At 42.9% G+C, this 14914-nt stretch overlaps 1 protein-coding gene across 1 annotated transcript in view; it reads right to left on the bottom strand.

Annotated features, from left to right (window-relative positions):
* Positions 1 to 14914, bottom strand: part of Prag1 (PEAK1 related, kinase-activating pseudokinase 1) — a 50494-nt gene that overhangs the window by 30743 nt on the left and 4837 nt on the right. Inside the window, exons 2-3 of the mRNA XM_070016276.1 lie at positions 14501 to 14908; positions 10662 to 12478 (exon numbers count right to left, since the gene is read on the bottom strand). Of these exons, the coding sequence (XP_069872377.1) occupies positions 10662 to 12478; positions 14501 to 14821 (2138 nt within the window). The 5' untranslated portion in view covers positions 14822 to 14908. The remainder of the gene's footprint in view (positions 1 to 10661; positions 12479 to 14500; positions 14909 to 14914) is intronic.

The raw sequence follows: 14914 nt of genomic DNA, 5'->3' as shown, positions 1-14914 counted from the left end.
CTGGCAGCCCTGAGGAAGCTTGGGAATGGGAGCTGGAAAAACCAAGGAGGACTGGAGGACTGGAATTTTCAACCACCCTTCCCAACCTTCCAAGGGAGGGGAAAGGCTGAAGGTTAGGTTGATCACCAATGGTGAATCCTTTAGGCAGTCATCCCTATGTAATGGAGCCTCTATAAACCCCGAAAGGGCAGAGATTAGAAGCTCCTAGAGAGCTGAACGTGTAGAGATTCCTGGAGAGTGGTGTCTAAGAATGGACAAGGAGGTCTATATCCTTAACGACAGGTCTTGAAGGGTACCTCTCACCATCTGGTATTCATGACTATCCTTTGTGATACCTTTCATAATAAACCCTCAAATAGAAGCAAGTGTTTCCTGAAGTTCTTTGAGCTGCTCTAACACATTCATCAAACCAGAGGAATGGGTTATGGGAAGCTAGATTTTTAACTGGTTGGACAGAAGCACAAGTAACACTGGCAATTGCGAATGACACCTGAAGGTGGAGTACAGTCTATTTTCCTGGCACTTTCTCTCTCTTTCCTACTTCCTGGTGAGTAGGAGGTGAGCAGCCACATGTTCCAATGTCATGATTTCTACCTTACCTCAAATGCAAAGCACACAGCTGAAAACACAATGATACTCTTGAAACCATGAACCAAAGTAAATCTTTCCTCATTTGAAGTTGCTTTCTCAGGTATTTTTGTCAAAGAGGTAGACAGCTGACTAATACATGTGTAACTCCAGGGAAATACACATATACAGTGTGTAGGTTACTGGTTTTAGTCAAGGATCAAAATGCTTAAGCTGGTCAACGGAAATTTGCAGGCATTTTCCCTGACTATATCAAGATACACCTTATCACTGAAAGATATAAACATCTGTTGAAGATTGTTCACTTGGTCTTTTATTTGTGGCCCCATTCTGCATGTTTATGTACTTCCCCAAAGAGGCACTGGGCTGCTGGGTACAAGAATAAGGAAGGCAGGTGACTGGGGGTTCCTAAGTAGGGAAGTTCCATTTGAGTCTGGAGATGGAGATGAAGCAGTGGGGTGCAAAGAAGAAGGCTGACCCATTCCCCGCTACACTTATCTCCAATGCACTTCCCTATGAAAAACATGTCCAAAGTCCACAGCATGGATGCAGAGGGAGGAAGCTCTTACAACTGTTCACATCAGAGTGGCATGGGGAAGAGAAGATGAACAGAGAATAACAAATGCAAGCTAAAGACCAAACAACTGTAATCCCCAGAAGGATACTTCTCACTAGCTGCCCTGTCTATGGGCAGGCACGGGAACAGGACCTCAGAAGCCATCTAGGCAGAGTCATCTAAGACTTCATCAGTGAGGCAGAACTGCCCTTTCCAGCTGGCTGTGTGTCTTGAGAAAGGAGACTCAATTTCTCTGTGTTTCAGCTTTCCATTTATCATATGAAGATAGCAAAAATGCTTATCTCTTAGGAATGTTACAAAGATTCAAGAAGTTAACATTTACAAAAATGCTATAAATAACATTATGTAGATAGAAAGTACGTTACACTTAAAAGTATGGATGAGTAGATGGGTAAACAGAGAGATGTCTTTAACAGCCTCTGGTAAATGCTTCAGTATACACTAACAGCATACGGGGGTCTCACTGTGAAAATACCATAGACATGTACAGTGCACTTTGAACAAGTTCACCTCCTCACCATCAGTAAATTGAGCTATCTTTTTTGTTACTAAGAGAGACACAGATCAGATAAACTAAACAGTTCACTCCATCTTGATGCCTACTCTTTGATTATGGCATTTCAAGGAATCTCAAGGAAGAAAGCTAGTCAAGAAAATGTTCTAGGAATATACATTTTTCCCTAAAATAATCAGAAATCACTGATATGTCTATAACGGTCCAAACTTGACTTGAATAATCTATGGTTGAGAGCTGGATCAGCTATACTATAGCCCCAGACCCAGGAGCCAGTCAATCAGGTTGTTCAACCCCATCTCCAGCCAATCAGATTTCTAAGTTCTATTACCCCCTTTTCATTACAAGAAAAAAAAAACTGTACCATATTAGCTTGACTTCTCTTGCAATAACAGAATCTCCTTTAAGCATTACTAGCCTTTTAGGATTCTTTTCATCTTCATACTACCTCCTTACCCCCAGATCACACCTCTGGTGGTTGATGAAATCAAACCAATAGCAATCTTCCAGGAACTTAGGAGTCACTATGGTTCGGTCCATCCTACAAGACTCCATCCACCAACAGCACCTATGCCTGATGGGAATTTTTTCTGTCTCTAGACAATTAGTTTTGTCAAGTCTGCTTTCAGAACTTTCAAGCCCTCTTTGATTGGCAACTATTTCAAGTCCACTCTGCTAACCCAGCACCTTAGCCCAAAATTCATATCCTACCCGCAACAGACACAGTCAACTGAGTGAAAATGAACTCCCTGAGGATGGAAAAATATATCTGCAAATTCTGCCTCTGATAAGAGCCTAATATCAAAAACAAACAAACAAAAACCCAGAAAAAAACAAGTGTGGAGAGAATATAGAGAAACTGGAACTCTTACACGCTATTAGTGGGAATACAAAATGGCGCAACAGTAATGGAAAACAGTGTGGCTATTTCTAAAAATATTAAAATAAAGAGTTACAAGATGATCCAACAATGCCATTCTGGGTATATTCCCCTTCAAAAAAAATCAAAAGCAGAGTCTTAAAGAGAAACTAGTACATCCATAGTTAGAGCAGTATTATTCGCGATAACTAAAAATTGAAAGCAACCCAAGTGTCCACTAACGGATAACTGGAGAAGCAAAATGTGGTTATACCATGTAGCAGAATATTATTCAGCTCTAAAAAGGAAGGAATTTTAACACATGCTATAACATCAATGAGACTTGAAGATGTGTACTAAGTGAAATGAATAGTCACAAAGATGTGTAATTCCAAACATATGAAGTATCTGGAGTGATCAAATTCAAAGAGACATGAAAAATAGTGGCGTCTGTAAGAGGTCATGGTAAAGGGAAAAGTAGTTTTCTTTAATGGGTATAGAATTTTAGTTTTGCAAAATGAATTCTGGAGCTTGGCTGTACAACATAATGAATTTACCCTCAGTTCTTCCTATTCACAGGTTCACAGGAACCTACAGATTCAACTAACCATAGATATATAATATTTGGAAACAAGCTGGGTGCTGGTAAGCTAGATAATCCTAGCTACTATAATCCTAACTACTTGAAAACTATTTACACAGCAATTTAGGCTTGAAGGCAGATTTAGCAAATAACCAGCACATGTCTTTTTACCCCAACTTCTGTAGTCTGAAGACAGTATTAATCAATTGCAGCAAACTTCCAGCACAGTGAGTTTTCATGCAGAGCTCCAGAGCTGTACTCCAACTGGTCAGAACTGAAATAGAAGGAACCAATGTTCCTTTTGGTTCATGACTCTATAGCCATGAAAACTTACCTTCCTTTTGACCTTTACCTATTAGTAAGAATTATTTTAAGTGATGATTGATTTTTAAATTTCAGATTCTCAGCTGGAATCTGATGGCTCATGCCTATAAACCCAGCTATTCAGGAGGCTTCGATCTGAGGTTCAAAACCAACCCTGGCAGTGAAGCCCATGAGACTCTTGTGTCCAATTAACCAGCAAAAAAACTGGAAGTGCAGGTATGGCTCAATTGGTTGAGCACCAGCCTTGAGCAAAAAAAGCTAAGAGACAGCATCAGCCCTGAGTTCAAGTCCCAGTACTGGCACAAATAAAATTTTCAGACACTCCTTCACTTTCTTCCTGATCTTTAAGCTCGTTTTACTAATATATATATTTATCCAGTATATTTTTGGCCCTATTAATTGCTACTATATGGAGTTTTCAAAGAGCAAGGGCCATTCTGAATGGTTTTTCAGTACCTCATAAACATACAATGGTATCACCATTATAGACGTTATAGACTTCAGAAGAGTTTTAAAGCACAGATATAAAGAGACATGAAACGGCTAAATACCAAACTCTAAGGAAGTCAAAGCCACTATTTGATGGTAAGAGACATTGTAATTAATAGATTAACACACTATCTGAGTAAAAAGGGGAAGGATTTTTTTAAAGCAATCTTCAACGTAGAAGTTGCACTTGTCACCCAACAAAGAACAATTGTTTATATAAGTCAGTTTGCCAGGGAAATAGAAAGAACAAGCAAGCCATAAAAGCAGGGAATTTTATAAATGTAAAATTTGTGTGGGAGCAGCATGAGAACTCTAAATACCCAGCACTTTGGGGGATTTCCCGAAAGTCAATACAAAGAAATCCTGGCCAGGTGCTGGTGGCTCACACCTAGGATCCGAGTCAATCGGAAATCTGAGATCTAAAGATCCAAGGAACAAGAGTCTGTAAGATTCTTACTTTGAATTAGTGAGCAAAAAGCCAGGAGTGGCTCAGTATATGGCTCAGTGGTAGAGATTCAAACTTGAGCAGAAAAGAAAGTGAGAGCAAGAGGCTCTGAGTTCAAAAGTACAAGCGCACACATGTACGTACACACACACACACACACACACACACACACACACACACACACACACACACACACACACACACACACACACAATCTTGAGCAATGAAGATGTTTAAACTTGGAAATGTATTAGCTGGAAAGAAGGCACCAAGTGCTCTCTATAGTTGACCTATTAACCTGATAGGAGTATACAGTTAGTAAGACATTAATCTCCAAACAACCAAACACCCCTTGCACCACTAGTAAGGAAAATTTCTCACCAATTGGTGACTGCCATGCCCACAAAGCAGAAGCCATTCTCGAACAAAGTCTCTCTGATGGCTTGATGGACAAAGGAGACCTGATCATCCAGCCTAAGTTTGTGTTTTCCAGCCCCACTCCCAGGAAGCATGAAAACTCTGTTCTCAGAGAAGTAAAACCACACCCTAGAATTCCTTGCAACTTACCAGTGGGAAAAAAAATTAGATAATTACTACCAGAAAGAAACATTTTGTGGAAAGAGGGCAGGCTCCACACACCTGCTTAGCCTTTTTAAAAAAGGCAGCATGATAGAGGCCAGTGGCAGAAGGAAAATGTAAAATGTACAATCACTGGAGAGTAATTAATCCAGAAAAGGATGCACTATGCCCTCAGGGTGTTTGCCTACCTTGAAGCATTAACCATGATTAACCTCAGCTTCCACAGGATTACAATGGGTATCATTCTGTATTGAATACCTACCAAGAATCTGGTTCTGTGCTATGGGTTGCTATGGAGACATGCAGGAAGAATGCATGAGACTTAGTTCCTAAACTCCTAGGAGTTTACTCTTTCTTCTTCCCTCCCTACCTACCCTCCTTCTTGGTTTATTTATTTATTTATTTATTTATTTATTTATTCATTTATTTATTTATTTATTTTGTGATATTAGGAGGTTGAGCTCAAGGGTGCTAACTACTTGAGCCACTGCCCCAGTTCTTTGTTTTCCTTTATTCTGGTTAAAATAGGTTCTTACGCTTTTGGAGGACAGCCTCAATGGTGATTTTCCTATCTCTATCATTTGCAGAGTTGGGATACAGGGGTGTGTACTCATGCCCAACATGTTTTTCAAGATGAGCAGTCTCATTCTTTTCCCAGTCTAACCTTGAACCACAATTCTATTTCTATGTCACAAGTAGCTGGAATAACAAGCATAAGTGATCGTACTTTATTTAAGAGATATAAACATGGATTTCTTTGAAAGCAATACACACTATGAGAAGCATGAAAAGAATACAAAGGCTACCAGGAGGCCTGAGTGCAGAATGTTTCATATTCCAAGCTACTAGCTTCCTTTAAAAGCCTTTCTTGTTCACCCATGTGCCAGGCATGAAGGTATAGGTGCTGCTTTGAAAGACAAATAAACAGGGCCTGGTTTCAACCTGTAACTATCCTAACTATCCATTTAACTTGATTCTTGAGCATCTACTAAGTGCCAGCCACTAAACTAGATGATCTGGATGATCTGGAATTATAGAAGCTAAGTTTGCTTTCATCTGCAAGGAATAAATGGGACACATACATACATACACACACACACACACACACACACACACACACACACACACACACACACACACACACACACACACACACACACACACACTTGCTTGCCTACAAACCTGTGCTAATCCTGACAAAGGAGAGGGCTATAACTAGTTTCTTCTACACATGGAAAGGATTGTACCTTTGTGTTAAAGAACATAACCCAGAGTGTAGTAAGAATGCAGACTCTGTGAGAACCAGTCTCATCAATGTAGGAGCAAGCCTTTGGAGTTCATTTGTGTACCTGCTGATTCAAGTCATGCCAACTCAGTTCTTAAGAAACAGAATCCCTGTCCCTGACCATGTTTTACCACCTTGCACAGTCCAATAAAAGAGAGGCAATTTATAACTACCCAATGAACTAAAGAATTTTCCTAGTCGTAGTCAAAATGCATGCTAAAACTTAGACCTAAAAGTTGTGTATATGCTACTTGCAAGCCACTATTATTTAAAGTATTAGAACAGGAGGGCAGGAATCAGTTTCAATACTCTGTTTATAAGAGGTCTTGTGTTTGCAGGTTCCATCCACAAACTCATGGAGAGAGGCCAACTATTAATTTGCCTTTGGCATGAGCACACTATAAACTTGCATTGTTGATACATTTGCTTTGTTCCATTTGCCAAACTCTGTGTGTTTGGGGTAGGGGAATAGTTTCTCCCACTGAAGTCTGCCCAGTATTCATTCACCCTCACCAACTCTACCTCTAGACTCCTTATTCAAATTAGTTACAGAAGAGTCCCTAAATAAAATGCAAACTGACTTTCAAAATGCCATATAGACAAGCCCATGGCAAGACTGTGGGATTTTCTAGTATCCTTGCAATTTGCTACAGTAGGAAAGGTGTCCAGAACTTAAGCTTTAATTAGATTGGACAAAGAGGCTGGACACAAATAGCATCTTACTCTCTTCTCATCCTTGAGCGTGGGCTGAGAGGACCATGTTACAGAACAGAATATACTATACATTATTTTGGTTCATCCAGTTATCAAAGTGATCACTTCTATGGACAAAAAAGAGAACTCTATTTATGATGCTATTTCTTTCTTTACTGAGAATCAATGCAGAAGGGCACTTAAGAAAGACCAAAACCCCAGAACAGACTCAACCTCCTCTGCCCAGCATGCCAAGAAAGAAGGGGAAATTTTACCAAGAGGTGGGTTAAAATTAAAGTTTTCCAACGACAACTTTAAAAAGAAAACCATCTCTCACTTTCTGGGGGAAATCTTTTTTGTTTTGAATAGTCTCACCTGGAAACAGACTATGTAGAAACTGAAGCCACAAATCTGTCTTATTTCTCATTCACCTGTCATCTTCAGTTCCACAGTGTCTCAGGCCTACTTGGAGTTTCTTTGTAAAATGTTTGTCTGTCCTAACCAGATGATTCTCCTTCCACTGACCTGTCACTCACAAGTTACAAGTCAATTCAACATAGTCTTGCATCTGAGGAGGAAATAAAAGGCAAAAAACCTGAGATTTTGTTTTTTGCATCTTAATTTTTTCCCCCAGGAACTATGGCTTCTCTTTAAACTGCCTCAAGTCTTAAAGGTGATATTAAAATTAACAGCTGATACTTCTTGCCTGCAGTTTCTTGGGGGGTTTTGGTTTGTTTGTTTGTTTCTCAGCCAACAGTACTTTTTTCAGTCCTTACCTATTTACCCTGTTTTAAATTAGGGCAGGGCAATGACCCAGAGATTTGGTGCCTCAATCATTACAAATCTGTGTGAATTTGCAGATATAGGTAGGTAGTTACCTCAGCAACAGAGCGCAAGGAAGGGCCCAGACTTTTCCTTACCTGCCCAGGAAGAGGGTGCACAACTACACTTCGGCATATGACATGGCTGTGGAGCCTCTTGGTCTTACAGAATGTTTATGTCAAGAGGTTTCACCGGAACATAAGTGATATATTTCAGAGGACACAATCTCAGATGGCTACTCCCAGGAATAATTGTAACAAGACGACAGGAAAGACAAAGTCATTCTGAACATGTATCGTTGTCACAGCTACTTTCACAAAACAACCTAAAAATAAGTGTCATTTGTTGTAGAAATGATGGCCGAAGAAGGGCATCAGATGGTCTGGCTGTCTCTCCACACAGGGTAAGGAGGAAGAAACATCTCTGTGACACAAATTCTTTCTCTAGGGTTCTGAGCACACATCACACACATGAACAAATTCATCATTAGAAACAGGCCCCACTGAACAGATGAGTCCATGGGAAGTAAACAACTTAACCTCTTTCATCGTTTAAAGAGGCTACACATTTTTCCATCTTGGAATACTGCCTGCCATAATTCCTAGTGTTGCTCATACTGGTACCGAATCAACTCTGGTCTTTATTCACAATAATGTTCTGGTTTGCCTATACCTTGAGTCCTGTCAGATTGGAGCACTTTGGGATTCTAGGTAACCTCCCCGGAAGAACTCAGGAAGTACTGTATTCAAGCCTGCCCACATAGCCCCTCACAAGGGAAACACAATGATTCAAAAGATAATGTCAGCAACCCTTGGAAAACTCTGCTCTAAAGGGACAATTTTGTTTTATTTAAAATAGCAAGATTTCCCCCCCCCATGTTCCCTTAAGTTCATTTTAGTTATTAAATTTTTCTACCAAAAGATCTGAAAACAATGTTATCTTTATGTTTCGATCGTAAAGAGTTGGAAACTAGAACTTTTAATGTTCCTACCTGATTTGAGCTATACATAATCTAAGTTTTAGCATAGCACACTGGACCAAAAAACTCAGATCTCACCCTAGCTGATAATTAAAACACTTTCTGAGTCGTGTTACCATGGTTACTAGGATTTCTCAGAACCCTGTGATGCTTGAGTGAGAAAGTTTTTCTCTAAGGCTCAGACAGTGTTTCCAGGTCTGGGCAAGGCTGAGCCCTGCGGGGTATGGATGCCACTGACACGCCTATTATATAGGTTTCTGCTACATAATAACTAGCCTCCCCATTGGTCTCTGTTGCGCATCTCATTTCAATAAGGAAGTCTTCTCATCCCATTTTTAGAGAAGAGTAAGTTTGGGACTCAGACACAGTGAATAGCTTGCTCAAGGTTACTCGGCCAGAGAGTAAGAAAGATTAGATATGAACTAGGTTTTCTGATATTAAAGCTACCCAAAACTGGGGTGCACATACAATACCAATGCTTAAGTCCCACACTCTGCTTGGTTTCTATGCCTCTTGCATGTTCAAGAGCACAGACTTAGGGCTGGGTTGATAAAAGATTTGTAACATCCTTAGGCAGATTATTTCAGCTCTTGAGCTCTGTTTTGTTGTCTGTGGGCTGGGCTGATAATTCTTCCTTCATCAGGTTGTTCTAAGGATTAAATAAGTTATTAAGTCTAACATCTTAAAGTATACACTTGGCCCATACGAAGCACTATATAAATGGGAGCTCATCTTAGCTGCTGAATTGCTCATTCATTCAATGAAATACAATTATAGCCAAAGAACCAGAGAGTCTGCAGTCATCTGAGGCGATGGGAGATGTCTATTCTGCAAGGTGGGCGGCCAAGGCAATCCCAGAACAAAGATAGCACTGGTCATGAGAACAAGCCCCTGTTAGATCAGATCACAGCCTAGGAGGCCTTGATGTTCAAAGTCAAATGTGGCAGTCTCTTCTCTCTGTGGTCAATTCCCCTGTCCCTGACATCAATCTAGAAGACATCTGCTCTGGCAGAACACGGGCAATGACACAGATAGAGAAAGTCTCTGTTCAGAAAGGCTGCCATTTTTTCCCCTTTTTTTAAACAGCAGGTTTCTCCTTTCTCTGATAAAAATCAGTTTTGCTTTCACTGAGGGAAATTTTTTCTCTTCCAGAATTTAAATTCCATGCACAGCTCACTAGCTTCAAAAAGGCATTTACTTTTTGGAGCTTTTCAAAGGTACTTTAAACTGGTAGGACGTCAGAGAGGCAGTGGAGAAAGCTGTGAGTTCCAGCATACTAGCATGAAACTCTATTCTTTTCCTCTAATAACCCACAAGTGCAAAGATTCCTCTTTTCTAATTTTGGCACCAAAGCCTACTCACCATCACAGTAAGAGTTGGAGCACACACTTAGCTTAGCTTATTTTACCTCTCTCCAAATCTTGTAGCCTAACCTCCTTTGGCCCTCTTTTGCCTGCTTAAACAAATTGAAGTGTCCGTTTCCTTAAAAAGGCTTGCAGAAGACACTTCTGAGAGATGTGGGCAAAAAGAGCACCCGATTCTAAAATCATGGGCAAGAGCTCATTTGGGTTTTGGGGGGTTGGGGCCGGGAAGGAAGGGGCTAGGGCTAGGCCCATACTTTCTAAGCATCAGCTCTACCACTGAGTTACAATACCAGCCCCCCATGTTTCTTATTTCAGATAGCCAATCCAAGCAGGGCACTGCTGGTAGGTTTGTTTACAGAGCCTGAAATCTACAATGAGAAATTAACATAAAAGCACCAGGGCCTTCACAGAGACACTGGTGCCTGGAAGGCAGGATTTAAGACTGGGCCTTAAGTTAGATACAGCAAAAACAAAGGTTTCTAATAAAGGCCCTAACCCTACAGATGAGTAGCTTCCTTTACAGCCAGACTGTATCTTCCCACATAGGCACTGGTACTCACCTTGACTTGGGAGGGGGAGGGGGCGGGGAGAATGTCTCCAGCCCACTTCTGTCCTTGGGAAACTCAAAGGCAAAAGAGGCTGATTTGCTCATCCCAGTCCCAACTTTGCCATTCTGCCCAGAGGAGCCATCACTGGGATGGAGTCGATGCCAGGTAGAAGAGTTTGAAAGGTCTGCAGTGCCATTTTCTGTCTTTCTTCCCCAGCTTTGATTCAACAATTCCTGCTCCACCTCTTCCTCTTCCTCTATCCGACTCCAGGCGCCAGTCTGGTACTTGGGCCGCCTCGGGTCCACGGCCGAAGAGGAGACTGCAGGAGGACACCTGGCAGGCTCACTGACAGTGGCACTGTTGGTTCGGCAGGAAGCAGTGAGCTCAGCAGGGCCTCGAGAAGAAGGCTGTGTCCCAGAGCCACTGCCATTGGAGCTCCCATCACCGACATCGGCCAGGGTCAAGGCCGATGGTGATGCTGGAGATCCTCCAGGGCTACTCTTAGACAACTTGGGGGGAATGGCAGGCCTCCCCCTGGGGGTGGTCTCAGTCAGACCATGAGCCTGGCTTTCCCTGGAGCTGGGTCCCTGCCGGGCTGGTGTCTCCTCTGTACCAGCCTCTAAGTCTTGGTTCACAGGTCCATGTGGCCACTGCACCCCCACTGCAGAGTCAGGGCTGCTCAGATAGATGGTCCTATGGTCCTCTTCTGGGTGTGCTGCTATAACTGTAATGGTGGCTGCCACCTGTGGACCTTTATCTGGGCCTTCCTTGTCCCGGCTCCAACCAGATGGTACTTTCTGAGCCCAAGTATCCCCTGCCCATGCTTGGTGGCCATGGGTTTGGCCTGGAACAGCTGCTGCCTGCTCTGCCTTGGCCTGTGGCCTCGAAGGCACTGGAACTGCCTTCTTCCTTTTAGTGCTCTCAGCATAGATGGGTTCAGGCTGTACTGCTTCCCTGGGCTGGGCTGGAGATTGGGGTTCCACAGCCAGTCCCAGGCATTTGCTAGAGGTCATTACATGACAGCCAGAGTCCTGCTGCTTCCCCGGGACAGGTTCCTTCATGAGAGAGCAGTAATCGCTCTCCAGGTGTGGGGTAAAGGGACTGCTGGTGCCACTGCTGCTGCCACAGGACAGGCCATCAGAACTGGCAGCTTCTGAGGTCAGCTTCTTAGAGACCAGATGGGGTGGGTTCGTTGTGGGACCCTGGCCACAAAACTCCCTGGGGAAGTTTAGAACACGCTTCTCCTCTTGTCCCGGCTGGGCACACATTCCCTGCTCCCAGCATGTGGGTGAGCAGTCCCCTCCACCATGTCTGCCCAGGGAGCCCTCAGCATTCATGGCGTCCTTGGCAACTGGGCTTCCTGGGCAACAGTCCAGGATGGAGCAGTATTCTCCGCCTTCACTGTCCCCTGAGGGTGAGCACCTTTGATCACTGTCATCTTCTGAGGGCAGGGACGCCCGTAGGGGCTGTGGAGATGGGCAGGGCCTAGGGCCCTTGTGACAGCCAGATGTCATCCCGGAAAAGGCAGCCAGTTTCTGGCGGAAGCTTTCTTGAGCAGAGGGCAGCTCCTGGTAGGGAAATGAAGGTTTCTCTTCTCGCCGGGCCTTCTCCTCTGGGTAGCTCGCTGGGTGGAAGGCAATGCTCCTTTCCCCTTGGTCTAGGCTGTGCAAGCCAACCATGGCATAGGCAGGCGGGCAGTGGGAGCTGCCCTCTGTGCAGGCAACGGGACCAGCAGGCTTCTGAACTCCTCGGAAGCTGCCTAGGTAGACTATGGGCACTTCATCCTGCTTCGGGAGGGGCAGCTTGCTCGGGGCTCGTCTCCAGATGACCTACACAGGCCCAAAGGTCAAAAGATTTACATTAAAATTTAGCAGAGTGTGTATTGGGACATTGTCACCCATAGTGTCTGGGGAAACTTGGGAGGTGTGGACTCTGGGCAAGCTATACACCTGCCCACCTTCTGATCTCTTCACAGATTATATTCATTGTTGTAGCTCCCTAGCCACTTATCTTTCCAGACACTGACTGTGCTACCTTCTCAGGGTCTGTAATGTTTTTCACTTAAGTTTATGAGTTAAGAAAATAAAAACAACAAAACAAAAACAAAAACTTTGGAAAAAAAATAGAACATTTTGTCTTCTCCCTCACAATTGCTAGGTGAATTAGTTTCTTCTCCAGGCTTGGAAAATACAATTTTGGGCTTTGGGGCTTTATATTTGCTGCTGACTTTTTTCCTTTTTTTTTTTTAAACAACTCTGCCCCAGCACATTCTGAAGAAATAAAATCAAAATGATTTCTAAAACACCTAGTGATCAGGGCTTTGGGATGGGTCCAGGCTTTTCTTGGTAAGTCATGCCAAACATCTGTTCTCTCTTCCAGTTAACAATGGTGCCCTCAGCCCCAACCTGATTAAGTGGTTGGGCTACAAGAAGTGGACCAGTCATTCCCACTCTTCTTTCCCTTTCAAAGCCCCTCACTTCCTCTGTTAAGACTGTTAGATGCAGTCTTGAAGTATGGCCTGCATCTGGATCCTTTCCCAAGACGCTGAACCTCACCCCTGGCTTATATAGGTGAAAGTTGAAGGGGTCCCAGAGTGGCTTGGTGAATGGGTGTAACCAGCTAAAAGGAAACAGAGCAGCACTGAGAGGGACATCTACTTCACTGCAACCACAGGAAATGCCAGTCTTCATTAAGAATCTCCTGACTTCAAACTGACCTTTGTTTGTACATACGCTTACCACTTATCTTGACTACTTTAGCTAATAAAATCTAGAGCATACAAAGAAGTCAATCTGAAGCAAGACATTGTTGGAATGTCTTAAAGCATATAACCTCTGAGATGTGTCCAGCTGCCTAAGTCTACAAACCCTCAATAATTACAGCTTTGTAAGGGTTACCAGTGAGATGAACAGATGGGCCTAACCTCTAAGGTGTAACTGCTTTAATTATCATAGATCAAAGCTAGCAAAACAACCTTCTAACCTGGAAGTATGAATATTGGCTGGGTACTAGATAATCATAAGCCATGGTGGTAATATTTTAACTGTGATAATGGCATTGTGATCATATATATTATTAAGTTCAAAATTTCTGAAAACATTTACATCTAATATAAATACTATATATAACATATTAAGTTCAAAATTTCTGAAAACATTTACATCTAATATAAATACTATATATAACATTTATATATCATATATAAATACATATAAATATATAAATATATAAACATGTATATATAATAGAAATATTATATATAATTATATGATATATATGATTGGCTAGTGGTTGATAATTTCTGAAAATATTCTTAAAGCTATATATATATACATATACATAAATATATTTATATGTGTTACATATATATAGAGAGAGAGACAGAGAGAGAGAGAGAATATGAGTGTGAGAGAGATCTATCCAGTACTAGGGCTAAAACTTAGGGCCTTACCTCCACTTCTGTTTTTTTGCTGGTTAATTGGAGATAAGGCATTTCTTCCTGGGCTGGCTTCAAACCACAATCCTCAGATCTCAGTTTCCTGAGTATGTAGGATTACAGGACTGAGCCACCAGCACCTGGCTTAAGGAGCTTTTTGTTGTCTGCCTTTACACGTCTCCAAATCATTGGAGGAAATTGGATGAATAGTTATTAGCTTAAAGGGACAGAGCAAAAGGAGGGTAGAAAGAGCCTAACAGCAAGAAGCCAGGGAAAAACAATCTCAGGGCAAGCCCATGGGCAGCCATCCTGCAGGATTCTTGCTCCAACAGCCCTCTCTGGCTGCCATCCAGCCACCTCATGTTAGAAGAGGAGCAGCTCCTGTAAAAATTCCACAGGGGTTAGTCAGCCTCACCTGTGGGACTTCAGCACTCAGACTGGCCTCTGTCCACACATCAGAGGCCTCGGAGCTCATCATGGTGGGCTTCACAGCAATGGTAGGCTTCGAGTAGGGTGAGCCGTCATCATCCAGGCGACAGTTCTCAGGCCTGGGGGGCAGGCGAGGGGGAGGGGGCAGGCTGCCTGCTCTGGACTGGGGATGGCCAATGGCCAGCTGGTGGTCACTCCGCAGGCAGAAGCAGTTCTTGCAGGACCCGGGCTTCCAAATGTGCTCCACAAAGTCATTGCACGCAGACATTTTTGGGCTCTCAGGATTCAGTCGGATGGTCTGGAGCATTGTGAGCCAATAGTGTGTTGGTTCATTTTGTGCCCAGTTCTCTGGTGTAGACTTGTAGCAGGCAGAAGTGGATCCCAGAGCAACCTCCTGGAA

The sequence above is a fragment of the Dipodomys merriami genome, unplaced genomic scaffold (genome assembly GCF_024711535.1).
Source record: "Dipodomys merriami isolate MVZ:Mamm:240054 unplaced genomic scaffold, mDipMer1.0.p SCAF_12, whole genome shotgun sequence".
Lineage (NCBI taxonomy): Eukaryota > Metazoa > Chordata > Mammalia > Rodentia > Heteromyidae > Dipodomys > Dipodomys merriami.
This window is presented reverse-complemented; position numbering and strand designations above follow the sequence as displayed.